This window comes from Pongo abelii, chromosome 3 (genome assembly GCF_028885655.2).
Source record: "Pongo abelii isolate AG06213 chromosome 3, NHGRI_mPonAbe1-v2.0_pri, whole genome shotgun sequence".
Lineage (NCBI taxonomy): Eukaryota > Metazoa > Chordata > Mammalia > Primates > Hominidae > Pongo > Pongo abelii.
In genome coordinates this window covers 103,171,717-103,188,901 of record NC_071988.2, presented here as the reverse complement: position 1 = coordinate 103,188,901, position 17,185 = coordinate 103,171,717, and the positions used below count along the sequence as shown (strand labels likewise).

Below are 17,185 nucleotides of genomic sequence, written 5' to 3'. Positions count from 1 at the left end.
GATAAAGTCTTCAGTGGCTTCTCTGAATAGTAGCCAGACCCCTACCTATTTCTCTGGTCATATGTACCCAACCACTGACCCTCATGGGCTACTTAACCATGTGCAGTCCTGGGACTCATCTTCTCTCATGGCTTTTCATTATGTCTTCCTGGGAGACCCGTCCACCTCTCTGGTGCTTAACAACTCCTGTTCATCCTCCAAAATTCAGCCTTGTACTGCCACCTCCCAGAAGCCTTCCTGCACCTTCTCCCTTCGTGCTCCCATATTCTATGCGGTTGCATTTCTGTTGTAATACCTGCCACACTGACTGACGACTGTTTGCTTATATGTTTGACTGTTCAGCTAGAAGATCCTTGAGTGCAGAGAGAATGTTTTACCCATTTTGATATCCCGAGTGTACAATGCCTGGTGTGTATAGGGTTCAGTAAGTGCTTGTGGAATTGAATTGAACACTAACAACAAATTGAGAGAATTGTGAGTCTCTAATAGAATATTTAGATGACAGTATATCCTATCAGCCCTCATCAGTTTGAAACTAGCCTAGTTCGTCCACCTCTTCTGCCAGTTTTCCGTAACCTTTGGAGAAACTGGTCATCTTGTTATTCCCTAGGGACACCGTATGCATTTATTCTTCCCACTGTGCCTTTGTCCATGGCATTGTCTCTGCCTGGCAAGCCCCTCCTTGTTTATTTAGCAGTTATTGACTACCTTTGTGTCTGACATTGTGTTGGACTCTTATCTTTTCCTTCCTAAACAGGACTCTACTGTTTGAGGCCTCCTCAAGTCTTACTCACACTTGCATCTTCTTCTAATCAATGGTCCCAGTCCTCATCACTTTACTACTTCCTATAGGTATGGCACATTTGATATTTAATAAATGCTACCTTTTATGGTTATTTTTCATTCTGGGCATATTACACACCTATTCAACTAAATTATAAGGCTCTTGAGGGCAGAGCTGTATTTTCAGCAGCAAACTTTATGTAGAGTCTTAATACATGTTGGTCAATGATCAAGAGGACTTGAGGGGCACATTTTTATGCTGAGGCTGTCATTGTGCGTGTGTTTGTGAGGATGCTATTCAAGGAGACAGGTCACGATGGCTGTGGTCAGGGATTCTGGAAATGAAGGGCAACTTTGGGAAGCATAATTGTCCGAGTTCATTAAAAGTAAATATCTCCCAGATGGAAAGATTAGATCATGTAGAGATTTCCCCAAATTGCAGTGATTTATAGGCTTAATACCATAGCAATTAAAATCTCATTGGGATGGGGAATAATTTATCCAAAAAATAAATAGAATTTACAAAGGAAATTCTGAAAAAGCATATTGTGAGAGGCTACTTTATTTAGCCTTTAAAAAGCTACAATTATTAAAATATTTTCGTACTCATTCACAAATTAAAAAATATATTTTTCTTTTGTTGTTTTATGTATGTGTGCATGTTTTATATTATACTATAGTGCAAATGTAAAAAATGACTGTAAACAATCTCATTTTGATATGAGTCTTCATTTGAGGTAATGGTGGAAAAAAGCTTTAATATGCTTTCCCTCCCTTCCCAAACACCACAGGGCAAGAAGCTGGATTACAGTGAAAGAAAAGGCATTGAGAAGTCTTTTTTTTTTTTTTTTTTTTAATCATGGTCCCTTCACATAAAAAATAATATTATCCCAGAGATAACACAAAACAGAGGCAAAGGGCAGAGTTTTTCTATAGATATTGTTAGGATGTCCAGTTAGCATTTTGGGGGTGGGGGGATGGGGGAATCTAGTAAAATAAATACCAAATAGATTAAGTAATTAAGTATAAAAATCAAACCACAGTCCAGTGTGAAAAAAACAAACTGAAGATTTTTCAAACTCTGGAGGGGGTATACTTTATATACGTGGGGCTCAGAAAGGGCTTAGTAATGGCTTCATTGCACATGAAGATCTACAGTACTCGTACTGACCCTGTCCAGCACTGGGTCCCCAACAGCAACCGGCATATATCGGGTTCCACAGTTACTTGTAAGAATGTGGGGATGCATGGAGTGTAAATGAACGTGTAGACCTTCAGACTGACTGGCTTTGAGAGTTCTCTGTGTGCATGTGTGTGTTTTGGTTTCCTCTGAACTCTAGAAAGAGGAGAGAAGAGGAAATGACCTCATGGGACTTCTGTGTCACCATTTCTGACACTTCAGGGCTGTGTCATCCTTCATGTATTATTGGAAGGAGGTGCAAAGGAGGACAAGATCTCAACCAAAAGAGAGAGAGAGAAAACAATGAAGCTCTTTTAAGGATGTGAGATGGGGAGTGGGATGTGGTGGGAGTGTATTCTCAATGCTTTTTAAGCAATTTTAATCATCTTTCAATTTCTGTGGTGGCAAATGAAATGTCTGCCTCTCAGGATTCATGTCTTTTTCTCTAGCTAAAAAGTACTTGTAAGCTGGAAAAGAAGCTCCTCCACCTGGATTTTTGTTAGTTTCACAACTGCTTCGTTACAGACATCAATAGGCCCATCACACTGTAGTCATAGCTGGCTTAGTTGCTTTCTGAGGACAGAGCTGTATCTGCCTGGCTCACCATTGTATCCCCTGCATTTACGTGTTACCTATTTTAGAGTAAAAACTTGAAAACATTTGTGGAATGAATAAATAAATGCCTATTGTGTATCTTCAGAGAGTGGTAGAGACCTCTAAGACATAACCCTTGATTTGGAGTTTATCATGTGAAAATATCTGGCCTTTATTAACACTTTCTTTGTGGCATTGTGTTTTCAGAGAATGCTCAGTATTAGACTTTCCTACATTAATTAGCCTCAGAGACATATGAATCCAGAATACATTATAGTCATTTGTCTTGGACTTGTTCATGCACTGAGTTCATTGTTTTATTTTGAGCACAGCTCCTTCTTCCCCTCTGTACTGTAAAGTTATTAATAGAAATAGGAGCTTCCCAGCTTCAGTGACATGCCTGAGAGGGATGTTGAAAAGAGATAGAAGGATTCATCTCCTAAGTAATTTGTATGCTTGGAGTACCACTCCTTAGAAACCCTGCTCTTTGTTGCTAACGTGGTTCATGATAGGGCTGGCATGCAGGAGTGAAGGCAACCAGGGAAGACAGGGAGAAACTAGAGCCTAGAACTAAAGCCCTCCTGTCCCCACCCCAAGACTAGACAGGTGCTAAGGGTGGGCCAGATGGAGGCACTAGTTAGCAGTGGGAAGAAAGAACAAGGCAAGCAGGCAGACCACAGCACCCAAGCAGTCATGAGGCAGTCCTGGAAGAGGGTGTAAATGTAGACAGCAGGCAGAAAGGCATCTGGGAGATGAGTAAGTGTGGTGGTTAAGAACAGTAGGTTTTGGAAGCAACTCAAGTGTCCATCAATAGATGAACTGCAGACCGTAACTCCCTTGTCCTCTGCCTTCCACTTTGGTTTGGCCAATGGGCACTGGCAGCAAGTGATAGGAGGGTGACAGGAGAGAATCCTGCAGCTCCTCGCCTGCTGGGCTGCATGCTGGCAGCCACTGTGCCCCTGCAGTACTTTCTCCTGTGGCTAAAGCTCTCTCAGAGATTGCCTGTGTGGGGTTAGCGATGATAATCACTTCCTACTGTTGTTAGCCTGGGGTGCCTCCCCATCTCTTATTGGTTTCATTAAGCTTGTCTGCACCTCTGTACAACTATGCTCGATTAAACTCTCTCCAGAGAGCCCCGTGTTTCCTGCTGAGTTCCCGACTGTTGCAGTGATACAGTGCTATTACCAGAAAGAAGGGGATGGATGCAGGGCAAACAATAACAACAGATGTCTGGCAGCAACTGATACTGACCCACCATGGCCCCCTGGATTATAACTCTCCAGTCATCCCCCACAGACAGGATTGGGCCCACAGCTGTCCAGTTACTCCAGATGTGAGAAGAGAATACAATTGGAAAAAGAGAATCTAGAAGGGCCTGACAGCAGCCCAGAGTGACCAGAGAGGAGTTTTGTCCTAAGCATTTGTACAGATATTCCTCTAAAAGGAAGGATTCCTTACATTTCTGTTGGGAAGTCAGATACTTTCCCTTTCCCTAGTGTGGACGAGCAGGTGGTGGTCCTACATTCTAAAAGAATTGCAGTTCGGAGTGTCATAGGCCTTTTGAATTTAAACTGTCTTCATGATTTCTTTTAAAGAAGATTGGATTGAAAAACAACTCCCAAATCAGAGGAGTATCTTCTGTCAATGCTGTGTAGTCAGTCTTGACTGTGTTGTTAGCATCCTGCAAATTGTGAAGTGACAAACACTCTTGTTTCTGAACTTTCCATTTTAGCCACTTCTTCTTGTGTCATTCCAGAAAACGAGCAACACATGGATGTGATGTGGGAGACTTTCTTAATGTCATATCAGCTCAGAGGTGTCCTTTGTGCCAGTCTCTGAGCATGGGGTGACACTTCCAAACAGGTTATTACTCCCATGAGTTATTGGGTTGCTAATCACCCCATTTACAGAGTGATCCCATTACATTACCCTGCAGAGTTCAATTAAGGGAGCTTAGACCAAAGCCCACATTTAAGAGCGCTCCCTTGTCTGTTTCATCTTGGGGTTTAAATTGAATTCTCTGATGTTGGTAGAGCAACCTGAATCATTTCCTAATTCAGCTAAAAATAGCAGAGGGATCATAAATGCGGACCCCTTTCTCGATGTGAGTAGTATCACGGGTGGGGAAAATGCGTAGTATTTGCTGGGAGAGGCACTTAAATTCCCTTTTGGTTTCCATTAAAATCCTGCATGCATTGTACTCAATCACAACAGCAGGCTTAGATGTCAGAACGCTCATTTTCATAAATAGGCTTGGAAAACATAATCACATTCAACCCTTGCTGTTTTGAACTCTGGAGTAACTTTAGAGAACACACTATTTTAATTAACACTTACTTATAAAAGTTAAGGTCAAAATTCCAGACAGTTTGTTATAATTCAATTATAGAGGGAAATGAGGGATTTCTTTTATAAGGTTTTCTTCTGCTGCTCCTGCCTCTTTTGAGTATGTGTGTGTATGTGGGAGTCAAGGTTAGCCTTGTTAGGTAGGCTATTTTTATTTAAATGTGTTGAAGTCTACAATAAAACATTACACAGACATTCCCCAAGTTGCGGGCATGATGGCTTCAAGGTTACTTCGTGGAGCTGTAGCACTGGCTGCACAGGCCCTGAGGGCCTGTGGTCCCAATGGGGTGGCCGTGGTGTGCTCCATGGCATCTGGAGGTGGCGTTCCTACTGATGATGAGCAGATGACTGGATTGGAGATGGAGGTCATGATGGTTGCAGGGAAGGGACTGGACCTATACAGTATATTACCCCCAAAGGCAGTTTCAGGCACCAAGGAAGACCCTAATTTAGTTTCCTCCATCACCAACAAGAATATAGTGGGCTGCATCTGTGAAGAGGACAACAGTGCTGTCATCTGGTTTTGGCTACACAAAGGCGAGACCCAGCAGCAATGCCCTAGCTGTGGAACCCATTATAATAAGCTGCTGTCCCACCAGGTGGCCCACTGAGCCCACGCACTAAGTTACTCAAAATGTGCTGTAAAGTTTTCCTTTCCAACTAAGACTAGCTGTTGTATTGGCTGATATACCAGATCAGGCTGTATAACTGATCTGTGAATGTTTCTTGTATATGTGGTGCCAGTTACAACATAATAACTCCTCCTCTACCTTCCCCACTGCCAAGCTATTCTGCTCTCCTTTCCTTCTTGCCATTCATTAGTTCCAGAGAGCAATCTTGGGGTTCTTGGACACTAATGCCAGCTAAAGTCTGACTTAGGCAAATTTCTGACCTACTTACCTCTCCTCCATGACTTTCCTTCTTTCTTTTGAGGCAGTTATTCATGTAGAATAGTTTTCATTGCCTTATCTTTCCTTTCTTTTTGAATTTTTACTCAATTTTTTGAGAAAAGCAAGTTTTTTTCCTTTTCATTTTCTCCCCATTTCTGCATTTTCCAAGCTAGGGGACAGGTGAAAATAGGCAATAGTCCATCTCTGGTGAGAGCTGGCCTGGGCCAGTGTGCCTGCCTCAGGGAGCTGTCTAATAGCCTTTTTAGTTCCCTTGCTGCTCCTTACCACTAGGAGTCCTGAGTGACCCTATTCATAGCTGCTAAAGATCAGAGCAATGCTGGTGATGCACTTGAACTGAGAAAAGCAAAACCATCCACTTGGGAGGGAAGGGCGAGCGGCATCGGACACATTAGCTGCGAATACCATGTCTTGAAATTTCTTTAAAGGACTCTTCAGAATTCCAGAATTTCTACCTTGGTCTTCATCTTCTTCAAATTAAATATACATTTTGTTTTACACTATTGTTCAAGATATACAGAAAAAGTAAAACAGGTTCTTAATTGATTTTTATTATTTTCTGCTTTGATTGTCAGTAGCGTGGTAGTTTACTGCTTTTTATTGCAATTACATAGCATTTCAGTTATATTAGTCATTAAATAGGCCTTTGTGGTGTAGCCTATAAAATTATCTGTATGGGGAAAGTAAACTCTAGTCTTTAACACCTAACTTATGAAAGAAATTTTTGGAAGGCCACCGGATTGTAAATAGGAGACCCACTCCATAGCATGGAATGTGCAATACAGATGATCTTTATTAAGCCCACTCTCCATTCTGTCAAGACCCAAGAGGTCATTTAATGTCAAACAAAAAAGGCAATTCTTTAGAATTGAATTGGCTTTTAATCCTTTATAGAAATTGAGGGCTTTTCCTTTAAGTCATGTTGACTGTCATGACTTTGAGTTGTATACAACAGCCATATTCATGGATGTTTGTGGAATTTAATATGGTATAGAAGCCCAGCCAAATTTCTAAAAAATATAAATAAACACACAATTTGTATGCTTATTTTTTTTTTAATTGGAGAGGTTAAAGAACTATTGTAGATCTGCTTTTGGCCTAGTGTGAATAATTTGCCAACATTTACCTGTTTCAATTCTCCTAGCCCAAGTTACCACTGTCCTTGGTAGGTGAGTGTTTCTCAAATTATTCTTTGTAGACCATATATCTATTTCAGTTCTCTGGGGTGCTGGTTAAAATGCACATTCCAGGGAGATATCCTACACCTACATCTTCTTACTTGGAATCTTTGGAGTTGGAGTTGGGAAAATGGAATCGTTAACAGCCCCCTAACTGATCTTTATGAACTCTAGAGTTTGAGAAGCATTGATCCAGACTTACTTTCTCAGGATCTACATGGTTGACAATGAATGTGATGATAATGGTCCATTTTGATTCAGGGCTTAGTTTTGCTGGACCTCCATTTTCTGGATTTTTGACTTCTTCTTTGGAGTAGATTTGTATTAGTTTTCTAGAGCTTCCATAATAAAATACCACAGGTTGGGTGGCTTAAATAACAGAAATTTATTTTCTCACGGTTCTGAGAGAGACTAGAAGTCCCAGATCAAGCTGTCAGCAGGGTTGGTTTCATCTGGAGGCCTCTCTCCTTGGCTTGTAGATGGATATCTTTGTCTTCACATGGCCTTTCCTCTGTGTATGTGTATTGTTTGTGTCTTAATCTCCTCTTCTTATAAGGATGCCAGTCATATTGGATTAGGGCCTGTCTATATGACCTCATTTTACCTTATTTATCTCGAAAGCCTCTATCTCCAAATACAATCACATTCTAAGGTACTGGGGTTAGAATTTCAACATATAAATTTTAGTGGGAAATAATTCAGCTCATAACAGTCTAGATGGATTTCAAAACATGATAAGAATAAGTGAAAGATGAACACTCGATTTCATCTCAAGTTTCTTTCCCCATCCTGGCTCTGTCCATTAGAAGGAAGTCTACTACTGATTGGTCTCTCTTGTCTAAGGCAGCGGAAGGGAAGTAGGGACAATGACAACTTGCTTTTCATTGGCCCTGTTCCTCATAAGATCTATTTCTTTGCTTTAGGCTCAACTGTTATAAATGACTAAGGGTGGCAATTCTCAAAGGGAATCTCAGAAGTAAAAACTCTTGTCATAATATTAAGAAGACATTCTTTGCCTTTTTTATTGGGTGACATTTGCACTGATTGTGTAGAAACAATGGTGGCTAAAACTGTTGGTGCTTTAGCATGACTTAACGCAGTAGCACCAAACTGTATAGTAATCTTTATAATTTGACCACTGTGTATTTGCACTGCAGGAAAAAAAAATGCCTGTTTCACTTAAGAATGCCCTTGATGAAATACTAAAAATTATTAAGTTTGTTAAATCTTAACCCTCGAGTACACATCTCTTTAGTATTCTGTGTGATAAAATGGAAAGTATGCATACAGCACTTTTGCTCCATTCAAAGGTTCAGTGGCTGTTTTGAGGAAGAGCACTGTGCAATCGAATTGTGAGCTGAACTAGTCTCTTTTTTCATAAAATACCATTTTATCTTAAAAGAACAAGAGATGAACTATGATTATTTAGATGCAGGTGGCTGGCAGACATGTTTGCAAAAATGAATGAAGTAAGTGTATTACTTCAAGGAAGCAACTGACGGTATCTGTTGCCTGTGATAAAATTCAAGCTTTCAAGAGAAAATTAGAATTTTAGAAAGCTTCTATCTGTTACTATGAGCTTAATACCTTAAAAGCAGTTGAAGATTTTTTTGGTGAGGTTGGTTATTAACAAATATGATTTTAGGGATATTATATAATGAAATGGGTCAACATTTGGGAATTCTGCATAACTCACTGAACCAATGTTTTCAAAATGACCAATACAAGATGCTACAAAAGATCTATTCAAAGTGTAAAATAGACCAACACATTTTAATGTAACAGAGTGTAAAATGTTCATGGTATGATTTCAGATGATTTATTGCAACTAACCCTTAAGAAATTACCACTTGTCAAGTTTTGGCATATTATCAGAGAAGAATATCCACAATTTTCTGAAAGGATCATTACAAATACTCTTTCATTTTCCAACCTCATATCTGAGTGAAGCTGGATTTTCTTCATTTATTGAAAGCAAAAACCTATCAAAATAGATGAAATTAAACGCAGTTTTGAGAATCTAGCTGTCTTCTTTTTAAGCTAAACATTAAATAAATTTGCAAAAATATAAATGTCATCTCACTATTTTTTTCTGTTTTGGTGTATACATACGATATGTTTTTTAACATGTAGTGAATTTATTCTTGCTATTTTAAGATGAATTAATAAATACATGTTTAAACATTTCTCAACTCCAATTTCTAATAAGGTGAATATTAGTAGATATAACCCATATAAACAAAAGCTTTTTGGGAACTTCAAACTTCAATACTTTTAAAAAGTATAAATGGACTTCGAGACGAAAAAGTTTGAGGACTGCTGACTTAGGAAGACATTTTTTCTAGCTATGTTGCAGCAAATAATTTAGAGTTAACTTTGATTCATAGTATGTTTAAAGAAAAATATATTCACTATGTGAATACTAAATATAGTAAGCTTGACTTGCTTTTTTCTCATTGGGAGAAAAATCATAATAATATTCCATATCAAAATATTTTTATGCATGGCTTAATGCCTGGTTTACCTTTGCTAATCCCAGATCAATTTAGATAATCATGAACAAATCGGAAGAAAAAAAAGCCCTATGTAAGAACTAATGTTTTTGAGAGCTTTTTTCAATGTAATGAAAATTTATTTAACAGATTAAAATCTGCCCTATAGAAATGCACTTGGAAATCTTCCCATAAGCATGTTTTCTTCATTCTGCCTGTTTTGTTGTGTTCCAATTTAGAGGACATTTGTTTCTTTCCTTTCCTTCTCTTTTTTCTTTCTTGCCTCTTGTTTCACTCATTTTCTTCCTTCTTTCCCTTTCCTTTGTTAGAGCTGCGGGCATTTCATGTGCTGCAGTTTTTGGTTTCTGCCAGTGTCCTCTAAGAAAAGATGCTGACTTGGTAAATATGAACAAGGCATTGCCAAAGTATAGGTCAGTCTTTGCATTCTCAGCTCTAGAACTTAAATAGTATGTAAATTTCAAATCTTAACACTGGAGTCTGTGCTGTGTTTCTAGTCTTAGATTTCTAGATGCTATGAAGGAAGTTTAGGGGAAAGGATTTTAACTTAAAACTTATACCTCCTATAATAGAAGAAATGACTTCAAAATACATTCTACTATTATACTGTGTTTTTCATAGATTTCTTTCTCATTTTTTCCTCTAGTCTAAAAGTCATTCCCGAGTTGGCCTGAAATCAAGCACCAAGCAAAAGGTATGTTTTTTCTTCCATATTGTTTCTTTAAAAAATAATTATTTTGGGTGGGTGCTTTTATTTATTTATTTATTTATTTTTTTCCTGAAGAGAATGACTTGTCTTTAGATGGCCAGGGCATACCCAGAAACAAAGTAGTTCTTATTCTCATATGCTTTGCCTTCATAATAGCAAAACTGAAATGGGAGAGGGATCCTTGAAATGAAATATAATTTGAGGGAGATTCTTGAAACCCAGTGACAGAACCTGAGAATTTTCCCATGACTTACAAGCAATTCTGAAAGCAAGGTCAGAAGATACTGTGCTATATTCAGCTCTTTTATTTGCTAAGCACTTCACAGTGAAGGAATTTGTTCCTATCTCAGTTCATATTTTTACTAAACTTTATTCTCTCAACATGTGTTGTGGAGAATAACCCTCACTTATGACCTGTGATGAATTGGTTAAAACATGAGCTCTGTGAGTCAAAAAGAATTGGTTTCAATTCTTGGTTCTGCCACTTTGCTATGTGATCTTGAACATATTTGTATAGAGAAGATGATCATACCCACTAGGGTAGCATATGTTAAGGATAAAATGAAATAATATATGTGAAAACACTTATATCCCAGTACCTGGTGCAAAGTAGCCTTTTAATAATTTTGAGGTTCTATATTTCATTGATAGTTTAGAAATTCAAACAATAGAAAATATGAAATTTCAAAATATTAATTCTCAGAGAAACACACATGAATACACACATACACACGTAAGTTAATTCCTGGTGATACATGGGGCAAATTTGGAGAAGTTCATGTTTAATTTTAGAGAGGTTCATATTTACATATTATTCTTCCACTGTAGAAGTTTGCACTGATGGGAGTACTTGCCTAGCTTTTCAGAATAATGCACATAGTGAGAGGTGACACCGTGCTGGCAGTCCTCACAGCTCTCGCTTGCTCTCGGCGCCTCCTCTGCCTGGGCTACCGTGGCACTTGAGGAGGCCTTCAGCCCACCGCTGCACTGTGGGAGCCCCTTTCTGGGCTGGCCAAGGCCAGAGCCCACTCCCTCAGCTTGCAGGGAGGTGTGGAGGGAGAGGCGCGAGCGGGAACCGGGGTTGTGTGCGGCGCTTGCGGGCCAGCTGGAGTTCTGGGTGGGCGTGAGCTTGGCGGGCCCCGCACTTGGAGCAGCCGGCCGGCCCTGCCGGCCCTGCTGGCCCCTGGCAATGAGGGACTTAGCACCCGGGCCAGCGACTGTGGAGGGTATACTGGGTCCCCCAGCAGTGCCAGCCCACCGGCGCTGCGCTCGATTTCTCGCCGGGCCTTAGCTGCTTTCCCGCGGGGCAGGCCTCGGGACTGCAGCCTGCCATGCCTGAGCCTTGCCCCGCCTCCGTGGGTTCCTGTTCAGCCCGAGCCTCCCCGATGAGCACCGCCCCCTGCTCCATGGCGCCCAGTCCCATCGACCACCCAAGGGCTGAGGAGTGCCAGCACACGACGCGGGACTGACAGGCAGCTCCACCTGCAGCCCCGGTGCGGGATCCACTAGGTGAAGCCAGCTGGGCTCCTGAGTCTGGTGAGGACGTGGAGAGTCTTTATATCTAGCTCAGGGATTGTAAACACACCAATCGGCACTCTGTATTTAGCTCAAGGTCTGTGAGTGCACCAATCGACACTCTGTAGCTAGCTGCCCTGGTGGGGCCTTGGAGAACCTTTATGTCTAGCTCAGGGATTGTAAACACACCAATCGGCACTCTGTATTTAGCTCAAGGTTTGTAAACACACCAATCAGCACCCTGTGTTTAGCTCAAGGTTTGTGAGTGCACCAATCCATACTCTGTATCTAGCTGCTCTGGTGGGGCCTTGGAGAACCTGTGTGTGGAAACTCTGTATCTAGCTAATCTGATGGGGACATGGAGAACCTTTGTATCTAGCTCAGGGATTGTAAACGCACCAATCAGCACCCTGTCAAATCAGGCCACTCAGCTCTACCAATCAGCAGGATGTGGGTGGGGCCAGATAAGAGAATAAAAGCAGGCTGCCCGAGCCAGCATTGGCAACCCGCTTGGGTCCCCTTCCACACTGTGGAAGCTTTGTTCTTTCACTCTTCTCAATAAATCTTGCTACTGCTCACTCTTTGGGTCCACGCTGCTTTTATGAGCTGTAACACTCACGGCGAAGATCTGCAGCTTCACTCCTGAACCCAGCGAGACCACGAGCCCACCAGGAGGAACAAACAACTCCAGATGCGCTGCCTTAAGAGCTGTAACACTCACCGCAAAGGTCTGCAGCTTCACCTGAGCCAGCGAGACTACGAACCCACCAGAAGGAAGAAACTCCGAACACATCCGAACATCAGAAGGAACAAACTGCAGACGCGCCACCTTAAGAGCTGTAACACTCACCGCGAGGGTCCGCGGCCTCATTCTTGAAGTCAGTGAGACCAAGAACCCACCAATTCCGGACACAATAGTAACTCAGAATACCTTTGTTAATGCCAATTATCAGAGAAAAAAACACTGCAAAAATTCAAAGCATCTAAGAGGTGCTGAAGAGGATTAAAAGAGGCAACGTATGTGGAAGCATTAAGCCCATGCCTGTGTCAACAGTAGCTATTTTTGTTAGAGAAACATTATGTTGATTGAGAAGATGGACAGACCCAGGTTCCCACCCAGCTCCAATACTTACCATATAAAAAGAGTTAACATTGATATAGCAAGCCCTATGCTCCAGGTACAATACGAGATTTTACGATGAACTCATTTAATAGTCTCGGTGACCTAATGAGGTAGGTGTTCTTGTTTCTCAGGGCTTGTCAGGAGAATACCACACCAATAACTGGAAAAGAGAATCTAACCGGTTAACTGGTTGCAATGTTTTAACAAGGTAATGAAAAGGGTAAAAAGAAGGGTAGAAAGAGAGCTGTAAGGTATCAGGCAGGTAGCAAGCAATTCCAGGGAGCAGCTGCCATCTCCAGGGCTGAGGGAGCAAAGGAAAGAGCTGGGATTACTAACACTTCCTGGACACTTGGAGGAAGGGCCCCACAGAGCTGAAATTCAGATCTCTGAGGAAGGGGCGGGTGCCAGTATCCCTGAGGGGCACATAATGAGGCTGATTCTGGAAAAACGAGGGGGCGGGTGCCAGTGTCCCTGAGGGGCACATAATGAGGCTGATTCTGGAAAATCTACAAACTGGCTCAGTGGCTCTGTAGGAAGGAAAAAAGGATGGTATTGCTGAGGCGAAGTTCATAAGAAGCACACGGAAGGGGCAAGTCCCATGTTCCTCCTCGGGCTCTGCCGCTCTCGCTAGCGCCCCTACTGGCAGATATTACAAGAAGCAGCTGACTCAGCCGAAATGTGGTTCTCAAAGTTCCAGCCCCAAGCATCACAAAGCAGATAATAGAAATGTGGGCTTGGAGATGAGCGATGATAATTTAGCAACTGGCACAATTATTAGCTCCATTTTTCAGATGAAGAAACCAAGGCACAAATATGTTAAGCTATGTTTGTCCAGAGTCACACAGCTAGGAAGAGGCAGAGGCAGAATTTAAACCTAGTCAGTCTGGATCCAAAAGTTTATGCCCTTAACCCCTTAAACAAGTGACTGTGGACAGAAACATTTTTCTGAGTCTTTTTTAAAATGGAGATAATACTTCTTAATGTGTAGGGCTGTCGTAAGGGTTAAACAAAACAATATAAAATATGTGCCGATCATACTTCTTGGTACATAGTAGGTTCTCAGTAAGTACTAATTCTTGTTAAATATATTTTGCTTGTTTTAAGTATGAGAAGTTCATTTTGCGTTGGTGACTTTATGTGTAGTTTTGGAAGTATCTATATTGCCTTTGCCTTGGAGTGGTTCCATTGCCAGTGAGTTATTTAATTTAATTCCTCCAACTTTACATATTTTAAATTATTTAAAGTTTTCTGTGTTGGAAAGTAAACAGCAGAGAGAAGTTAATCCTGGAGCTTGATCAATGGAGGCTTTATTGAGGATTTCCTTAAAACTCAAAATTTATCAGGGGCTATGTCAGAGCACAGGACTGGTCTTTCACTTCAGATTTTAAACAGTGGGAGAAATCATTAAACGTTTTCATTCATTATTTAATGCAACAATTATTTATTGGGTGCCTAATTGTACTGGATGCTGTGCTGGCCATCGAGGGTTATATAAACACTGACAGATGGACCCTGCTTTCAAGACTGTTTCTTACAATTTAGTAGTGAGTATGATGCAACATCTCAGCTGCACATTCTCCCTCACTCTTTTTCATCTTGGCAGGTGTGTTATGTGTGTGTGTCTTGCTACGTAGATGTAATGTGGGTAAAATATCTATTAGGCCTACTACCAAGTTGACCTATGTCCAAGGGAGATTAATGGGTGTAGGGAGATATGAGGGGAGGGCAGCTGCCTCTCCTGAAGGACAGTCCCTCATTAACTGGGGAAGAGACGAATGTCAAACTAGTCACAGGGAATTAGTGGGAAAGGCTGAGAGGCCAGACACACTGGAATGCCCTTGGGTCCCTGGTGGTAGGTGGTAAGAAGTATGCATGCAGGGATGTGAGAGTTAAAGGGTCCAGGCTGGATGCCATGATGCTTAATGGGCCTTTTTGCTCTAACACGGTTGATAGCTTGGGAGACAGGGTCTAGGACGGCCAAGACCTTAGAGTCCTGGTAGTGGGTAACTGTGATAAGATCAGGAACCTCTTTTATATGTCAGCCTTCTTAAAAATGGTTTATTCCCCGCCTATGTTTACTTTCTTTTGTTTAAAAGTGCCAACTGCCTGAGTAGTCCTAAATGAACTAAGGGAAGAGCTTTGTGTAGTACTTCGGTCAGAACTCTAAGGGGAAGCTGGCCTTGGAGGTCAGCAAGGTGTAGAGGTGGTGTCCAAGATCCTCATGAGAAAATTTCAAGGTCATAGTCATGTGGTCAAGATCTTGTAGTTTTTTCTGGAAATTCTGGAAAAATTAAAGAGATTAGGTTTTGTGGAGATATATTTTGTAGGACACGGGAATACCCAAAACCTGTCCTTGATCTCCGTGGCTCAAGAGAATCAGAGGAAAATAAATGAATACAGGACAAAAACTTGCACATGAATATTGTTTCCCTGATGTAGAACTTCAGTGAGCTAGGCTGAGAGAAATCGAAGACTCTTTTGTCTCCATTCCATAAAATCTACTCACTGCTCCCTAAGTATCTTTTCGAGAGTAATAACAATAGTAAAATAGTATACAGTCAATGCTCTGGTTGCTTTGCAAACATTCAGTGGTTGCATTGTTTTCATTAAAATTTTTTTTTCAGATTATACTTTATTTTTTTAGAGCAGTTTTAGGTTCACAGCAAAATTGAGTGGAAGGTACACAGATTTCCTGTATACCCTCTGCCCCTTACCATGCATAGCCTCCTGCATTGTCAGTTCTCCCACCAGAATGGTACATTTATTGCAACTGATGGGCCTGCATGGACACATCATTATCACTCAAAGACTTTACCTTACATTAAGGTTCATTCTTGGTGTGTTAGGTCATTCTTGTGTTGTTATGAAGAAATACCCGAGACTGGATAATTTATTAAGAAAAAGGGTTTAATTGGCTCATGGTTTTGCAGGCCGTACAAGCATGATGCTGGCATCTGCTTGACTTCTGGGGAGGTTTAAGGGAGCTTGGCAGAAGGCGAAGTGGATCAGGCATGTCACATGGTGACAGCAGGAGCAAGAGAGAGAGCAAGGGGGATGATGTCACACACTTTTCAACAGCTGGTTCTTGTGAGAACTATCACGAGAACAGCACCAATGTGATAGGGCTTAACCATTCATGAGAAATCTGGCTTCATGATTCAGTAGCCTCCCACCAGGCCCCACCTCCAACATTGGGGATTACAATTCAACATGGGATTTAAAGGGGACAACATCCAATCTATATAACTTGGTGCATTATACTATATGGGTTTTGACAAATGCATAATGATGTGTATCATTACAGTATTATATCATTATAGCATAATGATGTGTATCATTACAGAATAGTTTCATTGTCCTAAAAATCCTCTGTGCTCTGCCTTTCATATCTTCTACCCCCACCTCTGAGAACCACTGATCTTTTTACTGTCTTCGTAGTTTGCTTTTCCCAGAATGTCACATAGTTGGAATTATATAGTATGTAGCCTTCCCAGATGGCCTTCTTTCACTTAGTAATATGCATTGAAGTTTTCTCCGTGTCTTTTCATAGCTTGATAGCTCTGAACCTTTCAGCACTGAATAATATTTCATTGTCTGGATGTACCACAGTTTATCCATTTGTTCACTGAAGGACATCTTGGTTGCTTTCAAGTTTTGGCAATTATGAACAAAGCTGCTATAAGCATTCCTGTTGGATGGACATAAGTTTTCAACCCTTTTTTTGGTAAATACCAAGGAGTGTGATGCTGGCTTGTATGGTAAGAGTATGTTTAGTATTGTAAGAAACTGCCAAACTGTCTTTTGCATTCTCATCAGCAATGAAAGAGTTCTTATGGTTCCACAACCTTGTTAGCATTTGGTGTTATTGGTGTTCTGGATTTTCGTCATTTTGATAGGTATATTGTGGTATCTAATTGTTTTAATTTGCATTTGCCTGATAACATGTGATATAGAGCATCTTTTCATATGATTATTTGCCATATGTATATCATTTTTGGCGAGGTGTCAACTAAAGTCTTTGGCCAATTTTTTAATCTGGTTGTTTTCTTTCTCATTGTTGAGCTTTGAGAGTTCTTTGTATATTTTGGATAACAGTTCTTTTTTTTTTTTTTGTCATGAACATGGAATGGCTCTCCCTTTATTTAGATTTTTTTTTAGTTTTATTATTACTATACTTTAAGTTTTAGGGTACATGTGTACAACGTGCAGGTCTGTTACATATGTATACATGTGCCATGTTGGTGTGCTGCATACCAGTTCTTTATCAGATATGTCTTTTGCAGATATTTTCTTCCTGTCTGTGGCTTGTCTTTGGATTCTTTTGACAGTGTCTTACAGA

The 17,185-nt window shown here is 40.8% G+C and overlaps 2 protein-coding genes across 3 annotated transcripts in view; both read left to right on the top strand.

Annotated features, from left to right (window-relative positions):
• RASGEF1B (RasGEF domain family member 1B) overlaps nt 1-17,185 on the top strand; it is a 613,492-nt gene that overhangs the window by 113,042 nt on the left and 483,265 nt on the right. For both annotated transcript variants that reach the window (XM_054553339.2, XM_054553340.2), the window contains exon 2: nt 10,146-10,193. In XM_054553339.2, the coding sequence (XP_054409314.1) occupies nt 10,146-10,193 (48 nt within the window). The remainder of the gene's footprint in view (nt 1-10,145; nt 10,194-17,185) is intronic.
• On the top strand, nt 5,119-5,514 carry LOC100439561 (cytochrome c oxidase subunit 5B, mitochondrial-like). The gene has a single exon (XM_009240145.3). The coding sequence runs from the start codon at nt 5,119-5,121 to the stop codon at nt 5,512-5,514; it is 396 nt and encodes a 131-aa protein (XP_009238420.3).

Bases quoted from the DNA above. Each gene is read 5' to 3' on its own strand.
- LOC100439561 (XM_009240145.3), top strand. From the start codon at position 5,119: ATGGCTTCAAGGTTACTTCGTGGAGCTGTAGCACTGGCTGCACAGGCC.